The following is a 25,059-nucleotide window of genomic DNA, read 5'->3' as shown; positions in this document are numbered from 1 at the left end:
AGTTAGAGAAAGACAGTCGGATAATCCGCCAATCGGTTAATAGATTGACGGATAATCGGGGTTCTGCTGTATATTGAAATGGCAGGAAAGTATGTTAAAGACTACCCAAGTAGGCTACCATAAATCTGACGAGAGCAGGACCTAATTATACTAGCTTTTGTACTGAATGTTTACAAAGACAGTGGTAGGATTGGTTCTGATTCAAAGAATAAGCATCTAAGCTGACTTCCACTTTTATGTGACTGAATTTAACACGTGTTGTAGTTGAGTGAAGAATAAATGTACCTCATTCTAATAATATGGATAAATATATTATTTATTTATTTATTTGGTGGTGTCAATAAAGACACATGTCATCATAAGTTCCAGGTCACATGGACCCTGCCTTAACAAGAATATTGCTTAGAATAACATGAGTACGTAAATGAAGTGTGACCATCTTCTCCATCAGAAACAGAGACTGGTAAGCTGGACATGTAGGTAAACTTTCAGAGTCAATGATTTCTGCAGGAAAGTTAACATTACTTGATTGTTCACTGAATGCTATGTGTAATTATGGTTTAATAAGTGGATTAGGATATGTTTGTAGTTTCTGAAGATAATTTTTGCGTAAGTGCTGCACGTAGTCACTGAACAAAATGATTTCCAGGTCACTGTACAGTTGTGCGTTAGTAATGTAAAAATCAGCACCTGTGATGGTTCTGCACTCAGCTCTATGGATGGCATCAAGTTTCTTGATGTGGCGGGGATGGGTTTGAGCCCAAATTTCTGACACGTAGGACATGTATGATCGTATAAGTGATGTGTACAGCAATAGTTTGATTTTGAGGGGAATGAAGCTTTTTAAGTATTGGATATAATGCTAAGAATCTTTGCAAAGCTCTGTCTCGTATTAACTGTATATGTTGTCTGTATGTCAAACGACTGTCCAGTACTAGACCAAGATATCTCACCATTGTTTTGAAGGGAATGTGTTGATTCTGAACAGAGAGCGGTTGTAATAATCGTGGAAATCTCCTTGTAAAAACTACTGCTGTACAATTATTGCCGTTAATTTTCAGTCGCCATCTTGTAGACCATTGGGTGAGTAAGTCCAAGGCTTCTTGCATCTGTTGTAAAGCACATTTGATGTCGTGATGTTTTGTATAAAGGACCGTATCATCCGCATATAAGGCGTGTGCTTGGGAATGTCATGAACGTATGTAGCGTAGAGAATTGGACTCAGAACAGAGCTTTGAGCAACTCCTGCTTCAATTGGTCTTGAACTGGAAAGGCAATTACCTTGTCATACTCTGAATGATCTGTTTTTCAGGTAGTCTGCAATAAAATGTACGTATGCGTCAGGAACTGAAATTTTCTGTAGTTTGTAAAGAAGACCGTCATGCCACACTGTGTCGAATGCCTGTTGTATGTCCAGGAATGTTGCTATTGTGTGATCGAAATGTTGAAATCCATTGTTTATGTAGTGAGTGAGCATATGAAGTGGATCTCTTGTGCTGTGCTTGGATTTAAAGCCGAATTGTTCATGTTGAATTCTATCTGGCTCTTTTAGAAGTGGATCTAAGCGGGCTAGTACTAGGCATTTCGAGAACTTTGCCAAGGAAGTCAAGTAAACTTATCGGTCTATAGTTATTAGGAAGTGTGGGGTCTTTTCCTGGTTTAGCAATTGTGATGACAGTTGCTTCTTTCCATTGTTATGGGAAGTGTGAAAATTTCAGACAGGCATTATAAATTTTGGTTAGATGTATTAATGCCCGTTTGGGCAATCGTTTAAGGGCTAAAGGGAAAATACCATCGGAACCAGAGGTTTTATGGAGCGGTAATGCTTTATGATGTTCTTGACTTCTTTTGGCGAGGTATTTGGAATTTGTTCGACAGGAGTTTGTTGAAGATATAGATTTACTTCATCTGTTACTTGTTTATTGAAGGCTGGATCAGAGTTAACATGATGAGGTTGGAATCGCCAGAAAAGGGAGTCTGCAAATGTTTCTGCTTTGCGTTGTTGATCATACACCATCTGATGTTCTGCATTTTCTAAAGGTGTGTTCTTAACTTGAATGGATTTGCCTAATAAATGTTTTGTGATTTTCCAGAATTCTTTTCCACTTGGTTGAAGTGTTTCAACTTTATCTGCAAAAGAGTTAATTTTTTTAAGTTTGTGTTTCCGTCGTATGGCTCTTTGATACCGGTAGAAGGCCCTTTTTGCTTGTGGATCTCGAGTATTTTGCCACTTTTTCCTGGCTTCAGTTTTGGCTTTGAGTAGGTAAGTTAACTCATTTGGATTTTCCTCTGGAGAAGACGAATAAGATGTTGTGGTGACGGAGTTCAGGGTTGTGGTAATTGTGTCTGTGAAAATCTTAACTGCAATGTTTATATCTTGTGGTTGTAGGAACTGAGGATTCACTGTTATCGATGCATGAAGATGTTTAGTATATTCATTCCAGTCGGTTATTCTGGTTGTTGTGGTAGATTTTTTATATTTAATAGCTGGGATCTTGAATATCAATAGTACTGGTACATGATCTGAGTCAAGCGCTAAAATACTTTTTTGTGTAGCAGGGTATGTCTTTGTCTTAATGAGGCAGATATCGAGTACATCAGGTTGGTGTGTCGTTGACCAAGGATATCGTGTAGGGTCTTCCGGTCCAGTGACAGAGTACTGATTTTTTATGGAATGTTCTAGTAAAAAATTTCCTCGTGGTGTATTGATACGGGAATTCCACATGGTATGCTTGGCGTTAAAATCTCCACATATTATGAAATCGGTGTGAAGAGAAATAAGTGAATTCATATCTGCTTCATTTAGTTGTTTATATGGTGAATGGTATGCCGCTGCGATTAGGGTTTCTGTGTTGTCAACCTGTATATAGACACCAGTAGCTTCCAATGTATTAAAATGGAGCATAATTGCTTGTCGATGAGGAATGAGTGATTTAATTAATATGGCGGTCCCGCCTCCATGTCGTTCTAATCGGTCTGAACGGTATATTGTATAGTTGCGTATCTTGAATTTTGTTGTAGTTGTTAGGTGAGTTTCCGATAGGCATGCAATATCAACATCATATAGTGTGAGAAATTCTTGTAATTCAAATGTTTGATTAATAATTCTGTTTGCATTGAAGTTCATTAATATTAGATCTCTACGGACCATTTGTTGCTTGTGTGAAGTCAGAGAAGGCTTCCAGAATTAGTAACATTTTTGATAGGGGATCTTTTGCTGCAGAGAATCGTTGAAGTGTTGAGTTGATTATACGAAATATGTTTTTTATGTTGAATCTTTTAAGCATAGCAAACATTTTTTTGAGCGATTCTGTGAGAGATTTAGAATCTGAGGATAGTTGGGGTTTGTCTCCATTACCATATAAATTTTGAAATGATACCAAGTCATTCTGATGAGGTTTTGGAAGGTGTGGGAATTCAGAGCTATGAAATGTAAAGTTATTTTGGAGCTGTGTAGTGAAGTTGTTTTGTTTTTCTCTCAATTTAAGTTGTAGTGCTGCTTGCTGTTCTTTCTGTATGGGGCACTGACCGTAACTGGCAGTGTGCTGTCCTTGGCAGTTAATGCATTTTGGAGGATGTGTTGGACCTTTTGATGGACAATCCGAAAAGAAATGATTCTGTCCGAATTTGACACAATGAGTTTCGATATTACACCGTTTGGAGGTGTGGCCAAACCCTTGGCACTTATGGCATTGTATTATATGAGGAGTTGATTTATAAGATTCTATTTTTACAAGGTGATGGTTAATGTCCTTTAGTTGGTAGATAGTCTGAGAAAGTTCATTGTTAGGGAGAGTTACCACCCAGACTGGAAGATTACGTCTGGTGTATGTGCCGTCCGATTGTTGGTGAGGAGCTGACATTTGTCGTACATGTTGAATTGTGAAGTTTAGTTTTTCTAGTTCCTCTTTCAGAGTTTGAGAATCAACCGAAGTGGGGAGACGTTTAACAACAATCTGGAGTAGCTTTGTTTCGCGTGGCTCATGAGAGTAGAATTCTATGTTTTCATTCATTCATTCATTCATTCATTCATTCATTCATTCATTCATTCATTCATTTATTTTATTCCATAGATCTTACATGAGCAATGAAGCTTTAAGATGTGGAACATGTCAACATTTTACAATATTACAATTACAATTTTTACAAAGTTTTATAGTTTTACAATTTAGTAATTTTCTAAAATTTTTACAATGTTGTACAATTTTTTTTTTTTTTTTACATTTTGGCGAGATGTAGTGAGATGAAATGAGGTCCGAGGATTCGCCAAAATATTACCCGGCATTTGCCTTTTCGGTGGGGGAAACCTCGGAAAAACCCAACCAGGTAATCAAATCAAAGGGGGTAATCAATCAAAGGTGTTGATGCCAAGGACTCGCCATAGACCATCCGGCTTCAGTCCCACGGCTGTGGAAAACCTCGGAAGAAACCAAAGTCCAAAGGGGGATCCAACCCAAGCCCGAACGCAGCTCCGGAACAGCAGCCCAGCGAGTCTGCCGACTGAGCTACATCGATGGCTCTACTAAAAGTATACAATACATAGCCAATCAGATTATTAAATTTACAAACGCAAACGATCATTCATAAGTTGAGCTATATTATAATACAAAACAATTTAATTAAATTTAAGGTATAAACAATTCAACCAGTTGTGATATACAGAAATTGATAATACATATCATGCAAACTACTTCAAATTACAAACACAAACAATTTATCAGTAGAGCTATATAGATTACTATTCAATTTAAAGCATATACAATTCATCGGCCAAAACTATACAAATATATACAATACAAAGTAGCATACTTTCATTAAGCTATACAAATTTGTGCAATTAATATCAAGTAGATTAATTCAATTTATAATCATAAACAATTCATCAGTTGAGCTATACATATTACCATTCAATTTACAGTAGGTCTATATACAATTCATCAGTAGAGCTACACAGACTAGTAATCATTTTAAGAACATATACAATTCATCAGCCAAACTATACAAACATATACAATCAAATTAGTTCAATTTACAAACTTATTTTCGTTAAGCTATACAATTCATATGAAGTAGATTAATTCAATTTATAAGCTTAAACAATTCATCAGTTGACGTATACAGTACATACAATTCATCAGTTATGCTAAACAAAAAATACAATACATAGTAAACAGATTAAGTCAATATAAAAACATATTTTAGTTGAGCTATATAAAATTGTACATGTCATTTAAGTAGAATAATTCAATTCACAAGCATAAACAATTCATCAATTGTGTAGAAGGTATGAGTATATAGAAATTTGGTTAATTCTTTTCTGAACCTTTTCTCGTTGTTCTTCAAATCTTTAAGATTATTAGGCAGTGCATTGAAGACTGTTATACATGAATAGCGAACTCCTTTTTTAAAACAGCTTAGACTAACAGAGGGTAGATGAAGATCTGATTTATGTCTTGTATTAAAATGATGAATGTCTTGATTAGTACTGAATTTATCTTGGTTCTTAATATACAGCATCATTAGGGAAAGAATGTATTCACAAGGTAAAGTCAAGATTTCTAAGTTTCGGAAAATATTTTTACATGAGGTCCTTTTATGCACACCGGCCATTATTCTTATAGCTTTCTTTTGTAAAACAAAAACGTGTTTAGCTTCAGACGAGTTACCCCAGAATATTAATCCATATTTCATTACAGAGTGAAAATATGCAAAGTATGACATTTTAAGTAAGTTTATATCACCAATAGTAGATAAGGATCTTAATGCATAACAGGCAGAGCTCAATTTACGAGTAATACATTCTATATGCGTTTTCCAGTTCAAGTGATTATCCAATTCTAAACCAAGAAACTTTGTGCTTATAGATTCTTTGAGATGAGTTCCATTTAATCGAATACTGTAGGAAACCTGAGCAGCTTATCATAGTCGGGTCTACAAGCTGTGTAATATTTGATGCCTTCATTAGAATAGCTAATTTTGACTGGTTGACTTAGTAGTGATTGTAATTTATTGTTTTGTGCGAAGAAATTACTTTCAGGTAATTTCTTTACAGTTATTGGTGGCATTCTTGTACGCACTGGGCGTGAAGTTGTAGTAGCTTCATTAGTAGTAAAAATAACTTGATCCATTAAAGTCGAATCCTGTTCCATATCTTTTGCGAGAGGTTCGAATCTGTTGTGTAATTGAACATCAGGGTGAATTGAGGGCATATCAGGAGTTATTTTAGTGATGGTAGAGTTGTCAGAAATTTTTATTTTTTTATTTGAAGGTTGTTGTGGCGTATTTGAAGATTGTACACTTTCTGTACTTACTGTGTGTAGATTAGCCGTTGTCTGTGTTTTGTGAGGTGAGGAAGCTGGAGTAGCATTGAATAGGTTTTCAATGTGGTAGGAATGAGAATGAAAGGTTTAGCCATGTCAGACACATTAGAATTGGGTTCACCATTGTTGTTATGTGAATCATTACATGACGATGTTTGAGAGTTCAAGTTTTGTGGCCCTGGGGCCATTTTTACACTTACTGACAAACAAAATATGAACACACACAACACAAATAACTATAACACAATGAACACAACACAATTAAATTATTAAACCTCTTATAATTTGAAATAATTCACTAGATAACCAAGCTGCGTATCTATCAACGACTTCAACAATCGAATCTTTTTACATCCATCTCATAAATATATAATAGGATGCGAAACTGCGGTCAGCACCATCTGGCTTTGGGGATCTGAAATAAGGTGATCAGTGCCCAACGTCGTAGGTGGATGAACATTAGAACTACGTGTTGGGTACACTACCCAGAGTTCTCTATTTATCCATTCGAGATATTGCTGTACGGGAGAGTCGAGGAGTGAGATGGCAGACTGAAACTTGCTAATAAGTGAACATAAAGTGATACGTGTGTGTGTGTGTGTATAACCAGTGTATGTTAAACAGTGATGTTTATGGACGTTGTAAAAATAGTGTTGAATGTATTGTAAAGTAATAGTAATATAATAACTTGAACTATCTAAGTAGTTCTTGCAGACTTTTCCATTGCGCTGTACAATAAATACCCAAAGAATACAATCCCAATTATCTATTATATTTTAATCGGTTAGTGTAAAACACATCGTCTCTTTTATCTTTCTGTTGGCTCCGGTAAGAATTTTCAGCAGAATATGCTGTGAGGAATAAAACGGTAAATGTTTTATTTTAAATTGGGTTAGTTTTGAATATCGATGAGGGTGGGAGGGAATACTTTCTGCACAGTTTAACATTTTCGTCACCACGCTGCTAAATGCATGGAGTAATTACTCTTTTCGCTACTTGGTGCACTGCTAGATGTAATAATGCCCCTCCCACAAACAGATGGCAGCAAGGTCAATTTCTACGACAGTGCCTCTAGTATGTATTACGGGAAACTCAGTAAGTTTCGCATCCTATTATATATTCATCCATGCCAATAATGTGAACTAAAATCACAGTAATTACATAGACCTAAGTTCGTAGAGTAATATTTTCTACCATAAATGTAATCTTTTTTTTTTTTCCACAGAAAAATATAAAATCATAATTACATTGGATATTTTAATTATGTCTTATTCAAGTATTTTTTAAACACGGTTTTATTTAGAAAAAAAAGACATTAAATCTTAGAATGAAGCAATTTCGTTTAAAATATGCAAAAGGGGGGGGGGGATGAAAAACTCAGATACTGAGAAAGACATGGAAATAGTTTTTCCTTTAACAAAAGCTCATTATCTTCAATAAAAAACAAGGCATTTTGCCAAACTTCTGGGCTCTACTGATCATATATATACAGTGAAACCTGTTCAAGACGGAAGTGACATGGTCCTAATTTTTTTTCCGTTGTGGACAGGTTTCCGTATTATTCAGGTGTGACATTAAAATGGAATATTTTGTCATTCATATACATGAAAAATAAAATGGCAAGCCGCAAATTGCAAGAAGTACAAAATATTCCATTTCACACTAATCACATTAAATCATAAAATTTACTCTGTCACACGTTAAAAGTGTTAAAATTGTTAAAAAGGTATTTACCTTCGACAGACGGCCCGTTTCGACGCTATTTGTCGTCGTCTTCAGTGTCTCTTGAACCACTGCTGATTTTGGCTCTGCGATGTGCAGTTGTCGAGGGTAGGGGTGGGGGTGTGTTGCTCCTATGGTGGGGGTTGGTTGTATGCTATGACGTACTATGACGTCAAACAATGTGTGCGTATTGAACTGTAGTTGCGTATTAAGTATATATTGTGGGTGTGCTATTGTATTCTTATATATTTCGTATTGTTCTAGGATGTTTAACTGTGAACTTTTTGGTGTGATGTGTAAAATTTCCATATCTGTTTCTATATTATTGTAGTCATGATTATTGTCGATAATGTGATCTGCATAATTTGATGTAATGTAAGGTTTGGTTACAGCTTTAATATGTTCGTTGTATCTTGTATGAAAGGATCTTCCTGTCTGTCCTATGTAAAAATGTGGGCAACTATTGCATTTTAATTTGTAAACTCCAGTTGAATTATATATATTTGAATGTTTAGTGTGGTTATTTAAGTATTTCTGTGTTGTATTATTTGTTTTGTATGCAATTTTGTACATATCACAATACCAATACCCACAAAATTGCAACTTCATTCAGAAAACTAAAGTACAAAATTATATTATAATTCAACTGGAGTTTACAAATTAAAATGCAATAGTTGCCCACATTTTTACATAGGACAGACAGGAAGATCCTTTCATACAAGATACAACGAACATATTAAAGCTATAACCAAACCTTACATTACATCAAATTATGCAGATCACATTATCGACAATAATCATGACTACAATAATATAGAAATAGATATGGAAATTTTACACATCACACCAAAAAGTTCACAGTTAAACATCCTAGAACAATACGAAATATATAAGAATACAATAGCACACCCACAATATATACTTAATACGCAACTACAGTTCAATACGCACACATTGTTTGACGTCATAGTACGTCATAGCATTCAGACAACCAACCCCCACCATAGGAGCAACACACCCCCACCCCTACCCTCGACAACTGCACATCGCAGAGCCAAAATCAGCAGTGGTTCAAGAGACACTGAAGACGACGACAAATAGCTTCGAAACGGGCCGTCTGTCAAGGTAAATACCTTTTTAACAATTTTAACACTTTTAATGTGTGACAGAGTAAATTTTATGATTTAACAAAGTGTTAACGAGAACTTTAATCAATGAACATTAAATCAGCTTTCTGTCGCTTATTATGTTGGTGAATCATCTTGATTAAAATCTCATTTTCTGTATAAATATTATCGTAACTCACTCATTAGTCATTAAACATTACTAAATTTTACTAATCTCATTCTATTTAATATCTAACACTATACTCTAATACTGTACTGCATATCACTGCACATTATTAATTAATTGGACTAAGATCCATCTATTAGAAGCCTTGAATACTGGTTTATTTAATTTCTTTCCCAGTTCAATAGCTGGCTTTGCAGAATAGATCCAGAAATTGGCTTGTTCTTTGAAAGGTCATGAAGAACTCACTCTCACAACAGTTCATTTATTTTAACATAAACAGTTGTTTTCTGGTTCCTTTTGTGTCACCAATATCGGCTGCAAGCCACTCACTCATTATGATCTTTAATTTTTAAAGTGTCACACCTGAGTTTTCCACAACTGAACTTCAACATTAATTCACATAGACTTTGTTTCTAATTTTCCTTTATCTCGATAACTTTGACTTCATCACTTAATGTTAATGCCACATTTTATGCAACTTTTTTTTTTTACCTGGAAATCACTGCACTTGCGCTCTATTTAGCTACGACAGTATACGGGTGTGAAATATTGAAAATCTTTGAAGGGACTCGTCTGCCTAGTCAACAGGGTAATAAAATTTATGACCGACAGGCCAACACACCCTCCTACCCTCTAAAATTTTGCAAAGAAAACTTGTTTTTATCTTACTGACCTACATATTTCGTATATTCCTTGAAATTACACGCTGTTTCAAAATATAGTTACAAAATATAGTGTGTCCAAAATATTGTTTCCGTTTTGAACAGTAGCAGACAGTTTCCGTTTCCGTGTTGGACAGTTTCCGTTTCCGTGTTGGACAGTTTCCGTTTTATTCAGGAAAAATTACACATAATACATACAAATTTCGCCAGGACCAATAAATTGTTCCGAAATAGACAGGATTCCAGATTATTCAGGTTCCGATTTGAACAGGTTTCACTGTATGTATATATATATATATATATATATATATATATATATATATATATATATATATACATACACCTTTCATAAACGACATAGAATATGTTCAAAACCAAGCTCTCAGACTCATTACTGGTGGAATCAAAACAACTCCAATAGATTCTATGAGATTCCTCACTAATATTAACAGCATCAAAATGACAATAGAAGATAAAGCACTGATTCAATATGAAAAACTTATCAGATTACCAGGAAACAATTGGCATTCATACAGTCCTCTCTGTAGATTGAAAACTCAAAAAAGTTTCATATCCATTGTTCAAGAATTAAAACAGAAAATCAATATCCCGAATTTAAAAGAAAACTTACAAATTAAACCAAACCCTTTAACTCTATTAAATATAGAATATAATCTAAATTTAACAGAAGAAATACTGAAATCAGAAGAAAACACTGAAATACTGAAACAATTGTCTTTAGAGACAATTAATATTAGGTACCCTCCACAAAACTGGCTTCATTTATACACCGACGGATCCTTGATCTCCAGAGAACAAGGTGCCGGTGCAGGTGTTACGTGCTGTCTCTTCTCACTTTATAGATCTCTTGGATATGGAACAACAAATTTTGATGGTGAAATCATTGCAATAAGTGAATGTCTCAGGAATCTTCTATGCCACATCAATAAATTTAGGAATGCAGTTATATTGTCAGACTCCAAAGCAGCTATTCTATCAATCGTCTCTAAACACACACCTTCATCTCAAACAGCAGAAATAACTAAAATGCTCTCTCAATTAATATCACTCAATAAAAGAATTGTATTCCAATGGATACCATCCCATTGAATGCGGATGCTTTAGCAAAGAAGGGCAGCACTGCTACTTACAGACCTGTTACTAAATCTACGTACTGTGAAGAGATTTATTAAATCTACATACTTAGACTTCAACAAACAAAATTTGATAACTCAATCCCAAGGGAAAAAATGGAACTCTCTGCATCAAAATCCACAGTTAATTCCCGATTTACCACGAAAATCGTCTGTAGCTGCATTTAGATTGGCAACAGGCCATGATTGTTTGGTCAAACACCTGCATAGAATTGGAATATATCAGTCCCCTAACTGCCCACTGTGCAACTCAAACCAAGAAATGGATTCGGAACACCTCAAAATCTGTGCTTCAGTGGCTGGTCATGATAATATCTTTGAAAAATATTGGAGTGCAAGAGGTCAAATGACTTTATTGTCAAACGCCTGGCATTAGAAAACAACAACAACATATATATATAAGATTGCCATTCCCATGTTATAAAATGGCACCATATAAAAGAGAACAGTCACTAGATTCTTCACTGTCGAAAATGAACTTTTAGTAATGACTGCTAGATGGAAGAAAAGTTACAAGCTCCATGGGGTAATACATTATTACGCCATGTCAGTTCTACGAATTCCTCTCTCACTGTATCATATGGAAAGATGATATAATTTGAGCATACCAAATTCCTTACCCAAATTACAAAACAAATTATTGCATTAGGGTTAAAAAATATCACATAACGAGGTAATTTGACACATGATCTAGGGCCGTTCAGCCATATCACGTTATCTGTCAGTCTGTCGAACTACTCATGCTTTTACCAAAAAATCCTATATTGCGACCAATCTCTTATATCGATGGCTCAGAACGAGACTGTTACAACTCAAAAAATTCTCTTTTTGAGTTATTACTATCATTTGAACACTTGAATTGAGAACTATGCTATGTGAAATTGTTACAACTCTAAAAATTTCCTAGTGGGACATAAATGCACATATAACATTTTAAAGTTATGCTATTTAGTCTTTTCCTCAATTGAAAAGTGTTATATTTTGCGTTGTAACAGTTTTTCATTCTCAACTGCAAACATTGTTGCTAAAAGCAATGTTCCATTTTGACTTGTAACACTTTCGCATTAAAAATATTCATTCTTCGAGTTTAGATTTGGCACATCTGATGATAAGTTCATACAATAATCATAGCATAATACTGGCTGCATTGTTTAAAAACAATGTTATTATTACTTTTGTCTTCACCATCGACGTAGTATTGAAACATTAATCACTGTGAATGTTCTTATACATCAATATTTAATTCACTTAATATTTCATTTTATATTTCTAAGAAAGGTTAATGTTGTGTATATAGTGCATGTAAGAATAATACAGAAACAGAGACATTAACTGCAAAAAAGTTATAATAGACATATAAAAGAAGAAGCAACATTAAAGGCTACAAAGACTAAAGATATTGAATTAGAAAACAGGATCCAAGCAAAGTTGTGTGCTGCTTTGATATTCAGGCAGTTCTTCCTTCACTTTGCGATGAGTGTTCCTCTTAATATTATAAAAGTAAACTGTCCTGTTACAATCTCATAATATATGACATCGCAAACAGCCAGGGCCATTGTTATTTTTGGCATGAGGGCTTGGCCAAAAGAGATTCAAAAGAGATTGACACATGTCTCTATAATTTCTTATTTCTTTGCCCAACACAGTAACAAACCAGATAATTATGTTTTCAGACAATTGTGTTGGGCAAAACAAGAACAAATTCATTGCCCCATTATTTCTGCACTGCGTAACTGTTAATGTCATAACACAGAAATTTTTAGTCAAGTCATACCGAGAATGAGAATGACTCTATGCATTCTACTGTTGAAGGGGGGGGGGGGGGGAAGAGTTATTAAAGAAGGACTTATATTACTGCCAACGCAATGGGTACCAGTACTGAAATTGCCCAAGAAAAAAGGCAATATATACAAAGTCAGTGAAGTAGATACACCAGATATCTTAGATTTGAAAGACTTAACACAAAAAATGGGAAATAATTTTTCCAGAAATAAAAACGGTGATAATATAAACTAGTCTACTATGAAAATCGTGGACGTCAGAAAACAGGATCCTTTCGCCATCTTCTATAAGTACCCCTATGAACAAGATGATTTCGAAAAAATAAGTAGTCGACAGAGATGGAAGCGCAAGTCTTCTCTAGCAATACGAAAGCCAGTATTTTCTTCACCTTCAGGGATAGATGTGGGGGGAAAATTTGCTTGATCTGTGTAAAAGTTTCAAAGTTTCCAATGGTGTTGAAGAAAACAATGCTGCATTTGAATAACAACCAAACATGTTTTTTCTCACTACATGTTGATGTTTAGTCGACTGTCCGAAGACGGGTTTCAACCTCATAGGCCTAAGTTACACCAATAAGGCATCACTCATGAGGCAACTAGGCTACATGACACAATTTATTTATTATTATTATTGTTGTAGTCATCCTGGTTGGTGTAATTTATTTCTTTTATTCTTGTAGTCATCCGATATCAACCAATATAATTTTTTTGTGTTTCTAAATCTACATTTGACATATTTTTCCATTGTATTATCTAAATTTATTACAGGGTGATGTAAGGAAAAATCTGTTGCAAGTAATAATATATTATGGAATACTGTTATATCTGAGAAATTTTGTCACAATATTTTAATGCGAAACTGTTACAACTAAAAAAAAAAAGTCACATACAAGTTACATAAGGGCTATTCCATGTCAAATCACCACAAAAAAGTGGACTTTTCAACCCGACCACCTCAGATTTTCATTAAATTTGGTGGGATGGTAAATAACCTTAAGTTAATTAATTATGTAAAATTTTATCCCTCAATAATGCACGATATCCATACAGCAATTCTGTCAATACGAGAAAAAATGTAAAAATGTCGCATACTATGTCAACAAAAATAATTCATAACTTCTCTTCTAATTGAGGTAGAATCTTAAACTTGGGCTTATTTTAAAGCTAACGGATCATACTTTTCATTGAAAATAGGTTTGCATCAAAGTAATTAATTCTTTATTGAATGGTCATGTGAAACACATTTTAATATTGAATATCTATAAATGCAGGACATAAATTATTTCGCGAAAAATGTATGTTATAGAGGTAAGAGTATTCTCCCCTTGGTGTAAGTTTCACTTTGGAAACGTTTCAGGAATATTAGTAAAAAAATATATCAATGCATTGGTTTGTAGCACTTAAACCCATCTTACACCAACACTGCATGCGCACGAGTTCGTACTTGATCTGCGTCATCGTTCTGTCAGGCCGTCATGAGTCACAGTTGATATAGGTCTCGCAAGTACGGATTACCGACGGAAGGAATGCGAATCAAACACTGCGATAAGGAAGAGCGGGCGTCAGGAAAGGTCATGAGATAACTTGAATGATATTCAAGAGTACAGTCGGAAGAGAAATGACATCGATAGAATCAGTCTTGCGTTGTAATAGTTACATTACGACTTTAGTTTGTTCCACTGCATGTGAATACGTGTCTTGTATCACATGGTATTATTATTTCATTCGTAAACATATGTTGCACGTTTAATTAGCTTCGAATTTTTCTCTTGCTATGTTCTTTATTTCCACAGCGATGTCCTCATTTGTTCATCTTCTTGGAAGAGACAGTACTTCCATCGGCTCGCATCTCCCCCCCCTCGCGTGCCTACATACACACGTCAAAACAGACAACAACGCCACCATTGGTATTCGGTAATAGTTTCTTGCGCGACCCATACAGTCCTCAACTTACGTACAAAACGTGTGGTCTTTTTCAAGTGCAGTGTCTTTAGTTTTTGTAGTTTGTGGTAGTTTTGTGCGTTATAATGGAGTCACTACAGTTGATACATTCCTCAACTTACATACAAAACGTGTGATCTTTTTCAAGTGCAGTGTCTTTAGTTTTTGTAGTATGTGGTAGTTTTGTGTGTTATAATGGAGTCTCGTTTTAAGTTATATGTTTGCTGCAATCCCTTCGAGAAATCAGGGCATTGTAATTACAAGAAAAATTTAAGAAGTGTTATGTTGTGGATGCTTAATGTATTTCCTAATTTAAAACAGGAACAAAAGGTGTGCGCTATGTGTCGCAAAGAAATAAAAATAAAATATGATGCTATTGAAAGTGCGATGCAGAATCCTGAGAATGACTGTAGTAACGATGAAGAATACGTCGATTCTACAGCAAATGTAAGTTCATTAAATACAAGTCTTGTTGACTTAGGTGTGTCTCCTATTAAACGAAAAAGGTTAAAAGAAGAGAAATATAAGAGACAAATTTGAAAATGTTGAAAAAGCCTTAAAAGAAAAAGTCTTTGATATTAAAGACATCGACGATCCAGAATCTTCATCAAGTCCTGATTCTGCAATTTTGACTCAGTTGCAGGAAAAATTTCAAACTTCAGGTAAAAGTGAGAAAATCACCATTTTGACACTACTACCTAAAAACTGGAGCATAAATAAAATAAAAAAAGAGTTTCCTTTAGCTTCTGAATACATGATTCGGAAAGCTAAAGCTCTGGCAAAAGAAAAGGGAATTTTGTCTTCACCAAATCCGAAACCAGGAAAATCCTTGCCCGCGGCTGTTGCTGTTAAAGTTAAAGAATTCTATTGTTCTGACGAGATAAGCAGAATGATGCCTGGTAAGAAAGATTATGTCACGATTAAAGAATCAGGGAGTAAAACACATGAGCAGAAGAGATTAATTCTGGGAAATCTTAATGAATTATATGCAGCATTTAAAAATTCTAACCCTGATATGAAGATAGGATTCTCCAAATTTGCAGCTCTTAGACCAAGAAATTGTATTCTAGCTGGAGCAAGTGGAACTCATACTGTCTGTGTCTGTGTCACTCATCAGAATGTAAAACTCATGCTGGAAGCAATTAAAGTTTCAGGTCTACGTGGATTTCTAGAAAATTCTTCTTTATACCTTCCAACTTATCAACATTTCTTGGCTACTATGGTGTGCAATCCTCCTCAAATAAAGTGCCTGTTCAGGAAATGTAAAGAATGTCCTGGACCATTAAAAATAAGAGACAATTTAGAGAAATGTTTCGAAGAAAACTTCATTGAAACAGTGACCTACAAGCAGTGGATGACGACTGACCGATCAACGCTTGAGACCATAGTGAAACCCACAGAAGAATTTCTCGATTGCCTCTTGGACAAACATCCTTGCCCCTTGAAAAGTCTGTGCTAAAAGGAGTGCAAATGTGCATTAAATGTTGTGTGATGAAATTTTCAAATTTCAAAGATTATTTTAAAGCAAACATTTTTATTTAAAAAAATGTACCAGTTTTCCCACCACATTTAACCATCCTTGCCTCTTGAAAACCCGGTGCACCAAAGCTTTAAAAATAGCCCTGCAGCAGCTGAGAAGAGCATAAATACACATTAAATATATACAGTATTTCTTTCATATCGAAGTGTATTCAACAGCAAAACATTTTTTTTAATTCACTGGTTTTCCACCATATTAAAACCATCCTCTCTCCATTAATTTTCCTATTCTTTTTCATTTTGTATTAAAGTTTTCTTTTCTTATTGCTTGCCTATTTTTATTCATATATACTTGTATCAAGTTTACAAAATATCAATCCTTATGACTTACCATACAATAAGTATAAAAAACAAGTTATATTTTATAACATTGGTTCTAAATTTATTTATAGATACAAACATTTTCGCCCACCTGGGGCATCATCAGGCAAAATATAACAATATAAAATATAAACATTATTGTGCATATGAAAATGGGATTATACAATTGCGAAGTCGAAGATAAACTTACGAGTGGGTTGTTACCATCATATCCTCAATTACAGTGCGTTCGCTTCCCCCTGCGGCTGACCAGCAAGCGCGGAGCATTAGTTAGCGATGTGTGTCAATCCTACTCATTTATTATTATCACTTGAGTACTACCTTGTTACAAAAGATGCTGAAAGTGGTGTCCATCTGCACTGATGTATTCTTGACATCTTCTGATAAAATTTCCATTCACACACTGAAGTTCTTCTTCAGTAATTGTCAAAATTTCTGTTCGTATATTGTTTTCCAGCTCGTCTATAGTGTGAGGATTATTCCTGTACATTCTGTTTTTTAGAGTTCCCCACAAATAGAAATCGCACACAGTAAGATCGGGAGAACACAGAGGCCATAACCCTTGAGAAATTATCCTGTCTTCAAAAACTTCCCTTATATCATTCAAGGAATTATGGGCAGTATGGGCTGTGGCAGAATCTTGTTGAAAGTACCCGTTTTCTCTTTCATTAGTGACAATTGAAAAAATGGTGCGACTATATTTGCGTGGTACCTCTCTGAATTTACCATCTCATAAAAAAATATTGGCCCTATTATTCGTTGTGCTGTTACTGCACACCAAACACCGACCTTTGCATCATGTAATGGGATTTCGTGAATCAGATGGGGATTTTCTGTGCTCCAGTATCTATTACTCTGTGAACTGACGTGACTATTTAAATGAAACCAAGCCTCACCGGAGAAAATTATTAACTGCGGATTAACAATGCCGTCAGCAATGTTGTGTAAAATCCAATTACAGAAAGTGATTTGTTTTGCATTGTCTAGGGGTCGTAATTCATGGACTATAGTTACTTTGTATGGTTTCAGTTTTAAAATTTTAGTAGCAGTATGCACTGAGATCTTTGAAACATGAACTTCCTGTGCAACACATTTTAGAGACTTATTTGGAGAGCAAGTGAATGATGCATTAATTTTAACGAGTTTTTCATCACTTAGGACCCTTCTCTTTGGCTTAGGGCATTTAACGTTTAGGGATCCGTTGTTCTTAATTTATTAACAAGACGCCTGGCTGTCTCTCTATTTGGAACTGGAACAGTAGGAAATTTGTCTTGAAACTGTTTACACACTGCTCTGCATGACTTGGTTTTGACATAAGTGTCATACATGAAAACTCTTTGTTCAAGTGTGAATTTCTCCAATGCCATATTAATGGATTTAAAATAAACTTATGACACGTCTTATACACTGCACTACGTTTTATATACTGTAGATAAACGAAAACTGACTGTGTCTTCTACACTGACAAGCGTAAACTGACTGGTCACGGAAACCACCACACGTGGCCTTGAGGCATTTTTTTAAAAACGCTTCAGTAAAGCAAACTGATTGTTGAAACAGAACGCAATTAGGTCAGCTGACTGCAAAATGATGGACAGCGGAGTGATTCTTAAGCACGGGTGGCAGCACGTTGGTAGGCTATATTATTGCTGCTCAGCATGCTTGCTGTTCATCGCCTGGCCGCAGGAGGAAGAGAACGCAATGTATATTTTAAGAATGACTTGCCTATGTGTGATAACATTGCATTAAATTGTCAACCCGGGCCACCTGGTTTTGTGGCTAGACGTGCTAACCGTTACTCCACAGGTGTGGACATTGAAACAGAAGCATTAATACAGAATAGTACATGTTAATAAGAAATATCTTAGATATCAAGCAGCCAAAACAATAAAAGATTACAAAAGTAATCTCAAGACAACAAAACAATTCAAGAAGGCAAATTAAATTAAGAAATAATTCAATAAATTAAACAAAAATTGCTTCACAATAATTTAGTACATACCAAAGCTGATAATAATGTGGTTATAATTATGAAAAAAAAAAGATTAATATATAGACAAAACCACTGGATTTTTAAACTTATAATGAAGTAAAGGAAATAAATATTGATCCTACAGAAATATACCAAAAAGTAATTACAACAGAACTAAAAGCCCCCACAGAGGTCATATTATCCAATAATACATATAGATATGATATGATATGTTATATATTTCTCAAAATCTTAGGTCCTGCTGGCCCTTCACATTTCTGTATTCGGGCCAGCATTCCCTTACTTGCACTATTTACAACTTTAAACAAGACGTATTTTGACACTTGAAGCCTGTTCTTGCTATGTCTTTCATGTCCCTTCATTTTTACTTGATCATCCTTTTCCTTTATCCACTACTGTTCTACTTCCCTTCTCTTATTCTCAGTTCCCTTAAAACTCATTCCTACATTCATAACTAACTTAATACTTTAAATAACAATACATATAACTTATTTAATATATAAGACCTAACCCTTGTCGACTATTTCACTAAAAATTTGAACTATTATTATCAGGGCAAGGCAATGAATGATTTTGCATCTTTTTCTTATGAAGGTTTAAACATTGCTAGCATATATGGAAATGTATGACATTAAAAACCGGGTTAAACAAAAGCAATTCGTGGGGCATTTTTTTGCATTTTCTTAACATTATTACGGATATGTCATTTTTTAGCAATTTTTAGGTCATTTTGAGCATTTTTTACACTTTTCAGGAAGGCTGTGACATTATTTGTATTTGATTTGAGATTTTTATTATAATTCAGTATTTTCCTTGTCAATTCAATTTCTTGGAATTAAGTAGATGTTTGCTAGCTTCTACCCCTATTTTTCAAGGTATGTGCATAATGAACTTGCCCACTTCTAGGAATTTTATTCAAATTCTTAGAGCGTATGCTAGCTTGTACCCCTATTTTTCAAGGCATAATAAACTTACCCACTTCTAGGAATTTACCCACACTCCCACAGAGATTTCTTTCTCCAGGTAAACTGGCATTGTTATGCTGTTAATTGAGGTGGTCAGTTGTGATGTGTTTAGCACATGCATTAAACCGGGTCGCGGAAGAAGTATGTGCAAATTTTCCTGAAGTGGATAAATTAATTGGATGCGTGAAGAAAGTATCCTTGAAAGCCCCCTCTCGAATTTCAGCATTCAAAACAGAAGCTCCAGAAATCCAATTGCCATTTTCACCTGTTTTGACTACATGGGGAACATGGCTCCAAGCTTGCAGTTATTATTGCAAGAATTTCGATGTTGTGAAGAAAGTGGTTGATTCTTTTGATAATGGTGAGTCAGTGTCAATAAAAAAGGCGCAAGAACTATTAGCTGATAAAGAAATTGCTGGTAAACTTTCTTACATAAATACTAATTTTGGATTCCTTCCTGTTGTCATAACTGCACTGGAAAAATCCCAAGTGACATTAGTGGAACAGCTAGCTTTGTCTGGTGAAAATTTTTCTCTTCCTGACTGTGAGTTAAATCCAGGAGATATTGCTTGCTTTCAGTTTGCTCCAATTGTCTCCGTTGAAGTAGAGAGAAGCTTTTCCATTTATAAGTCTGTACTAGCAGACAATAGACAATCATTTTTGTTTTAAAATCTCCGCCAAGTTTTGTTTGTTAACTGCAATTCAAAATTGTTGTAAAAGTGCACTTGAAATGAATTTTCTGCAATATATGGTACTGTAACGTGTATTTTTTTTAATTTTATGTAGTTCAGTAATCAAGTGAGTACTTAACGTAATTAAAAGTATTTTCATTGGCAATGCTTTGCTTTTTATTGGTCATTTTTTTTGTTTTTTAGGTCATTTTTTTGTATTTTTTAGGTCATAAATGCATTTTTTACCAATTTATAGGTCATTAAATGCCTTGCCCTAATTATTATATTCACTGTCTAAACTCTTCTCACACAACACATTAGCGCTCGTATCCTAGCAACATTGCTTTCACTTTATTTATAACACTATTTAACACTGAAAAAAGTACAACAGTTCACTTCCATTTATCCATTACCTAGCTGAACCTACTATTATTTCAACCCACTGATGCACCATTTCCTCAGATTATAGACAGGTTTTTCTCCATTATTGCCCCCTCTTTTCACACTCCTGGCACACTTTACACACTCAATACTTCCACTTCTATTCCCCGCACTTATTTCGTTTCCTTGTTCACCAGTCTCTTCTTTCGTCGGTTCAGCATTCCTCTCTCTCCCCTTCTGCCTTTCTCCAATTCTGTTGCCATCTGATACTATGCTTGTTCCGCTGGCTTGGCCTTGGGGTGATGTCATTACTGGTCGTCTACTAGATGGTGCAGCCGCTGCCTTAGAGTTCACCACCTGAGTGGAATTTGCTGACAATGGGTTCTTTCGACATTCTTCCCTCGCAATCTCCTGAGTCACTGCCCTCATGTCTTCCGCAACTTTACCTTTTCTATTTCTTCCACTATTATTAACAATCTTTCTAACTCTCTCCTTTATCTCTAATCTTTTACTTTTGTCAATATTGTCTCCATTTTCCGACGTCTTCAAGTTTTCCAAACAAAATTCAACATCAAATAACTCCCCATTAATTTTCAATTTGTCCTTAATTAATTTTGCATAATGTCCATTTTTTCTCGCTGCCTTCATAAATGGCACTAACACCTTCCTTCTACACCTCACCTCGTATTCAAAATCTTCATCTATACTAATGTTCGAGTCTTTCAATGCTTTCTTACAATCCATGATTTTCTCTTTAATCATCCGGTTTGCTAGTCGGACCAATATGGGCCTATTTTCCCCATGCCCCATTCTATACACCTCTTTCACTTGACTATTCCCAATGTCAATGCCTAACCATTCCCAGCACACATTTACTATCACTTCATACGTGTCCATAGACTGTTCTTTCACCTGTTCTTCAATACCAAAGAAAATTAAGTTGTTCCTCCTTTTCTCTTCTTCTAAGTATTTCACCTTCTTTTTTAATATATTGTTTTCCTTTTGTAGATCTACCAATTTTTTGTTAATACTATCGATGGTCACCTTTAGACTTGTGGTATCCATTCTCCACAGATCTTTCACCTCACTTATTATTCACTATGAAACGGCTTCCGTATACTACTACACTTTGCTAAGTTAGCAGGTTCGCGGTCAATCACGTCTTACTCGGTTGCTTGCTTATTGATAACTGCGACATATAGATATATTAACCAAAATCCAAAGATTCCAATACTTAGAACATTGCCTAAAACACATAAAAACCCAATAACTATAGCTATGAGACCAATAGTCAACAGTAAAAAAAACAAGAGCACTTTTAGACATACAATATTTATACTACTAATGCCTAAAAAAACGTCAATGTCCACAAAATACGTATCTAAATCAGCATTAGCAGCCATTCTTTGTTCGTCTGTTATCTTCTTCTTCTTCTGTTGATAGGTCTTTGATAGATGGTGCTGGCATGAGTTCTTCCACAGTCTACTATATACAGTCGCGAAGCTTAAGATGTAGTAAAAATGCAAACATGGGTAGTTGCCCACCACTAGGATCGCTACTATCGCCTCATCATCGCAGATCTCTCTCCTAGCAGACGTCAAAATATGTTACACTTTCGTTGTCATGTTCTTTTGGAAAAATTAACACCTTCCTTCCATTATTGAAATATTTAATGCATAAAGTTAATTTATTATTTTAATGAAGTATATTAAATTCCACCATAAACTCGAAGATACCTGCAAGAAATAAGTAATATAATTTTTATTTGTGCAAAACGAACTGAAATTTACTATAATCGCTTCACTCATTCAAGATTATAGCGATAATTAACTATGAAACCAATAAATATTAATTTGCATTTCCCTTTACAACAATAATAATGGAAATAGTATGAATTAATGGAGTAACTTACGCGTACCGGTACTTGTAGTGTAGGCTTACATAGTTAACAAAGTGGGATGAGGTTAAGCAATAATAATCACACCAGAATTGGAAATAAAACGTGATCAATAAATTTTATTGTAACCCAGACTTTTCCTACGTCTCTAGTAAAGCAACAAATAAAAATAACAACAAAATTAACAGTTATAATTAAAAACACATCCTTTGAAAAAAAAAATAGGCCTAAGCAATAATAATCCCACCAAAATTGAAAATAAAACGTGATCAATAAATTTCATTAAAACAAAATTAATTTTTCTACGTCTTTAGTAAAATAACACATAAAAATAAATAACAAAATTAATAGCTACAATTAAAAATATATCCTCTGAAAAAAAAAGTAGACCTAACCTTTATTTCTCTGGAAATATAGCAGCCTAAGTGACAGAACTTTAACCGGTATCTAATGTCCTTTCGGTTAGACTGAAACATTTCATTGTGAAATTTAAGGATATAATGTGTTCTCACAGTCACAAAGAACTTCAAAATTAAGAGTTTTGTTTCTGCACAGCATTCTTGTGGAAACCCAGGAACCTTTCTGAATCTTTCGGAAATCGGACAAAGGATAACTCTGGCCTCTTTCTCTTACTGTTGCTACAATTTATAGCACTACAAACGTCTCCTCCTTGTCCCATATTATTATTCCAATTATATTTTAGCCATTAACATTTTCATTGCAACCAATAACGAACATTTCACAAGTATCAATGTGAAATACGCAACGAGCTAGCACTCGATAGAAATACGACACAGTCCAAAGTCGACCATGGACAGTCTATTGTTTCTAGTTGCTAACCGCTTGGAGCGCTTTATCACGAGATTTGCAAAAAAACACCTCAAGCTTCGTGACTGTATATAGTAGACTGTGAGTTCTTCCATGGGATTTAGCATGGGTTCTTGAATAGGATCTAACATGGTTCTCGCATGGATGTTGGCATGGTAGCTGGCATGGGAGCTGTTCTGGCACTGCATCTTGCATGTCTGGGATGATTGGCATGTACTCTGAAAGAAACAAAATAAACTTGATCGTTAAGCATAAGTCATTGCATTCACAGGCTTTCAGTGAATGGCATATTAATAAGGCGAGGATTCGTACACAACTACATATTTTTACTGTCTATTTGCAAGTCATGCAAAATCATTTTATGCATGTTTTGAAAGACTGTAATGAGGAATATTCAAAATTAATTGTATATATTTTTCCATATTTCAGGTGTTCCTCTATATAATACACTATTTATCATCCAATGTACCATATTTTCAGGATTTTGTGGCATAAAGCCCGAAATGAGCATACTGTGTAAAAACAACAATATTCTGGTTTTTGTTATTGTTTTTAATGTCAGGCAATTGACAATAAAGTCATTTGACTTCTTGCACTCCAATATTTTTCAAAGATATTGTCATGGTCAGCCACTGAAGCACAGATTTGAGGTGTTTCTTGGTTTGAGTTGCACAATCGGCAGTTAGGGGACTAATGTATTGCAATTCTATGCAGGTGTTTGGCCAAACAGTCATGGTCTGTTGCCAATCTAAATGCAACTACAGACGATTTGCATGGTAAATAGGGAATTAACTGTGGAATATGATGCAGAGAGTTCTATTTTTTCCCTTGAGACTGTGTTATCAAATTTTGTTTGTTGAAGTCTAAGTATGTAGATTTAAAAAATCTTTTCACAGAATAATATGTAGATTTAATAACAGATCTGTAAGTAGCAGTGCTGCCCTTTTTTGCTAAAGCATCCCATTCTCGTTTCCCAGGATTCCACAATGGGATGGTATCCATTGGAATACAGTTCTTTTATTGAATGTTATTAATTGAGAGAGCATTTTAGTTATTTCTGCTGTTTGAGATAAAGAAGTGTGCAGAGACTATTGATAGAATAGCAGCTTTGGAGTCTGAGAATATAACTGACAATATAATATAATGACTTCAACAAACAAAATTTGATAACACAATCTCAAGGGAAAAAATGTAACACCCTGCATCATAATCCACAGTTAATTCCCGATTTACCATGCAAATCATCTGTAGCTGCATTTAGATTGGCAACAAATCATTACTGTTTGGCCAAATGCCTGCATAGAATTGGAATATATCAGTCCCCTAACTGACCATTGTGCAGCTCAAACCAAGAAATGGATTCGGAACAGCTCAAAATCTGTGCTTCAGTAGCTGACTATGACATCTTTGAAAAATATTGGAGTGCAGGAAGTCATTTGACTTCAAATGCTTGGTATTAGAAAACAATGACAACAACAACAACAACATATCTGCCCACACCGGAATATTGTTTGAATTATTGAATTATCCCAAAATGGACTAGCCAGAATTAGGACAAAGTGGCACTTGTTGGTTGTAGCCCTGTGCTACA

The 25,059-nt window shown here is 34.9% G+C and overlaps 2 protein-coding genes across 5 annotated transcripts in view; one reads left to right on the top strand and one right to left on the bottom strand.

The window, feature by feature from the left end:
* The window catches only part of LOC138696246 (uncharacterized), a 60,344-nt gene that overhangs the window by 19,436 nt on the left and 15,849 nt on the right, over positions 1-25,059 (top strand). The window lies entirely within an intron of this gene.
* LOC138696245 (uncharacterized) overlaps positions 16,229-25,059 on the bottom strand; it is a 29,027-nt gene continuing 20,196 nt past the window's right edge. For 2 of the 4 annotated variants that reach the window (XM_069820931.1, XM_069820932.1), the window contains one exon: positions 16,242-23,686. In XM_069820931.1, coding sequence (XP_069677032.1) covers positions 20,792-21,808 — 1,017 coding nt within the window. In that variant the 5' untranslated portion in view covers positions 21,809-23,686 and the 3' untranslated portion in view covers positions 16,242-20,791. Of the gene's footprint in view, positions 23,687-25,059 lie in introns of all 4 variants that reach the window. The other 2 variants (XM_069820934.1, XM_069820933.1) reach the window with 2 other exon arrangements.

Source organism: Periplaneta americana, chromosome 3 (assembly GCF_040183065.1).
Source record: "Periplaneta americana isolate PAMFEO1 chromosome 3, P.americana_PAMFEO1_priV1, whole genome shotgun sequence".
Taxonomy (NCBI): domain Eukaryota; kingdom Metazoa; phylum Arthropoda; class Insecta; order Blattodea; family Blattidae; genus Periplaneta; species Periplaneta americana.
This window is presented reverse-complemented; position numbering and strand designations above follow the sequence as displayed.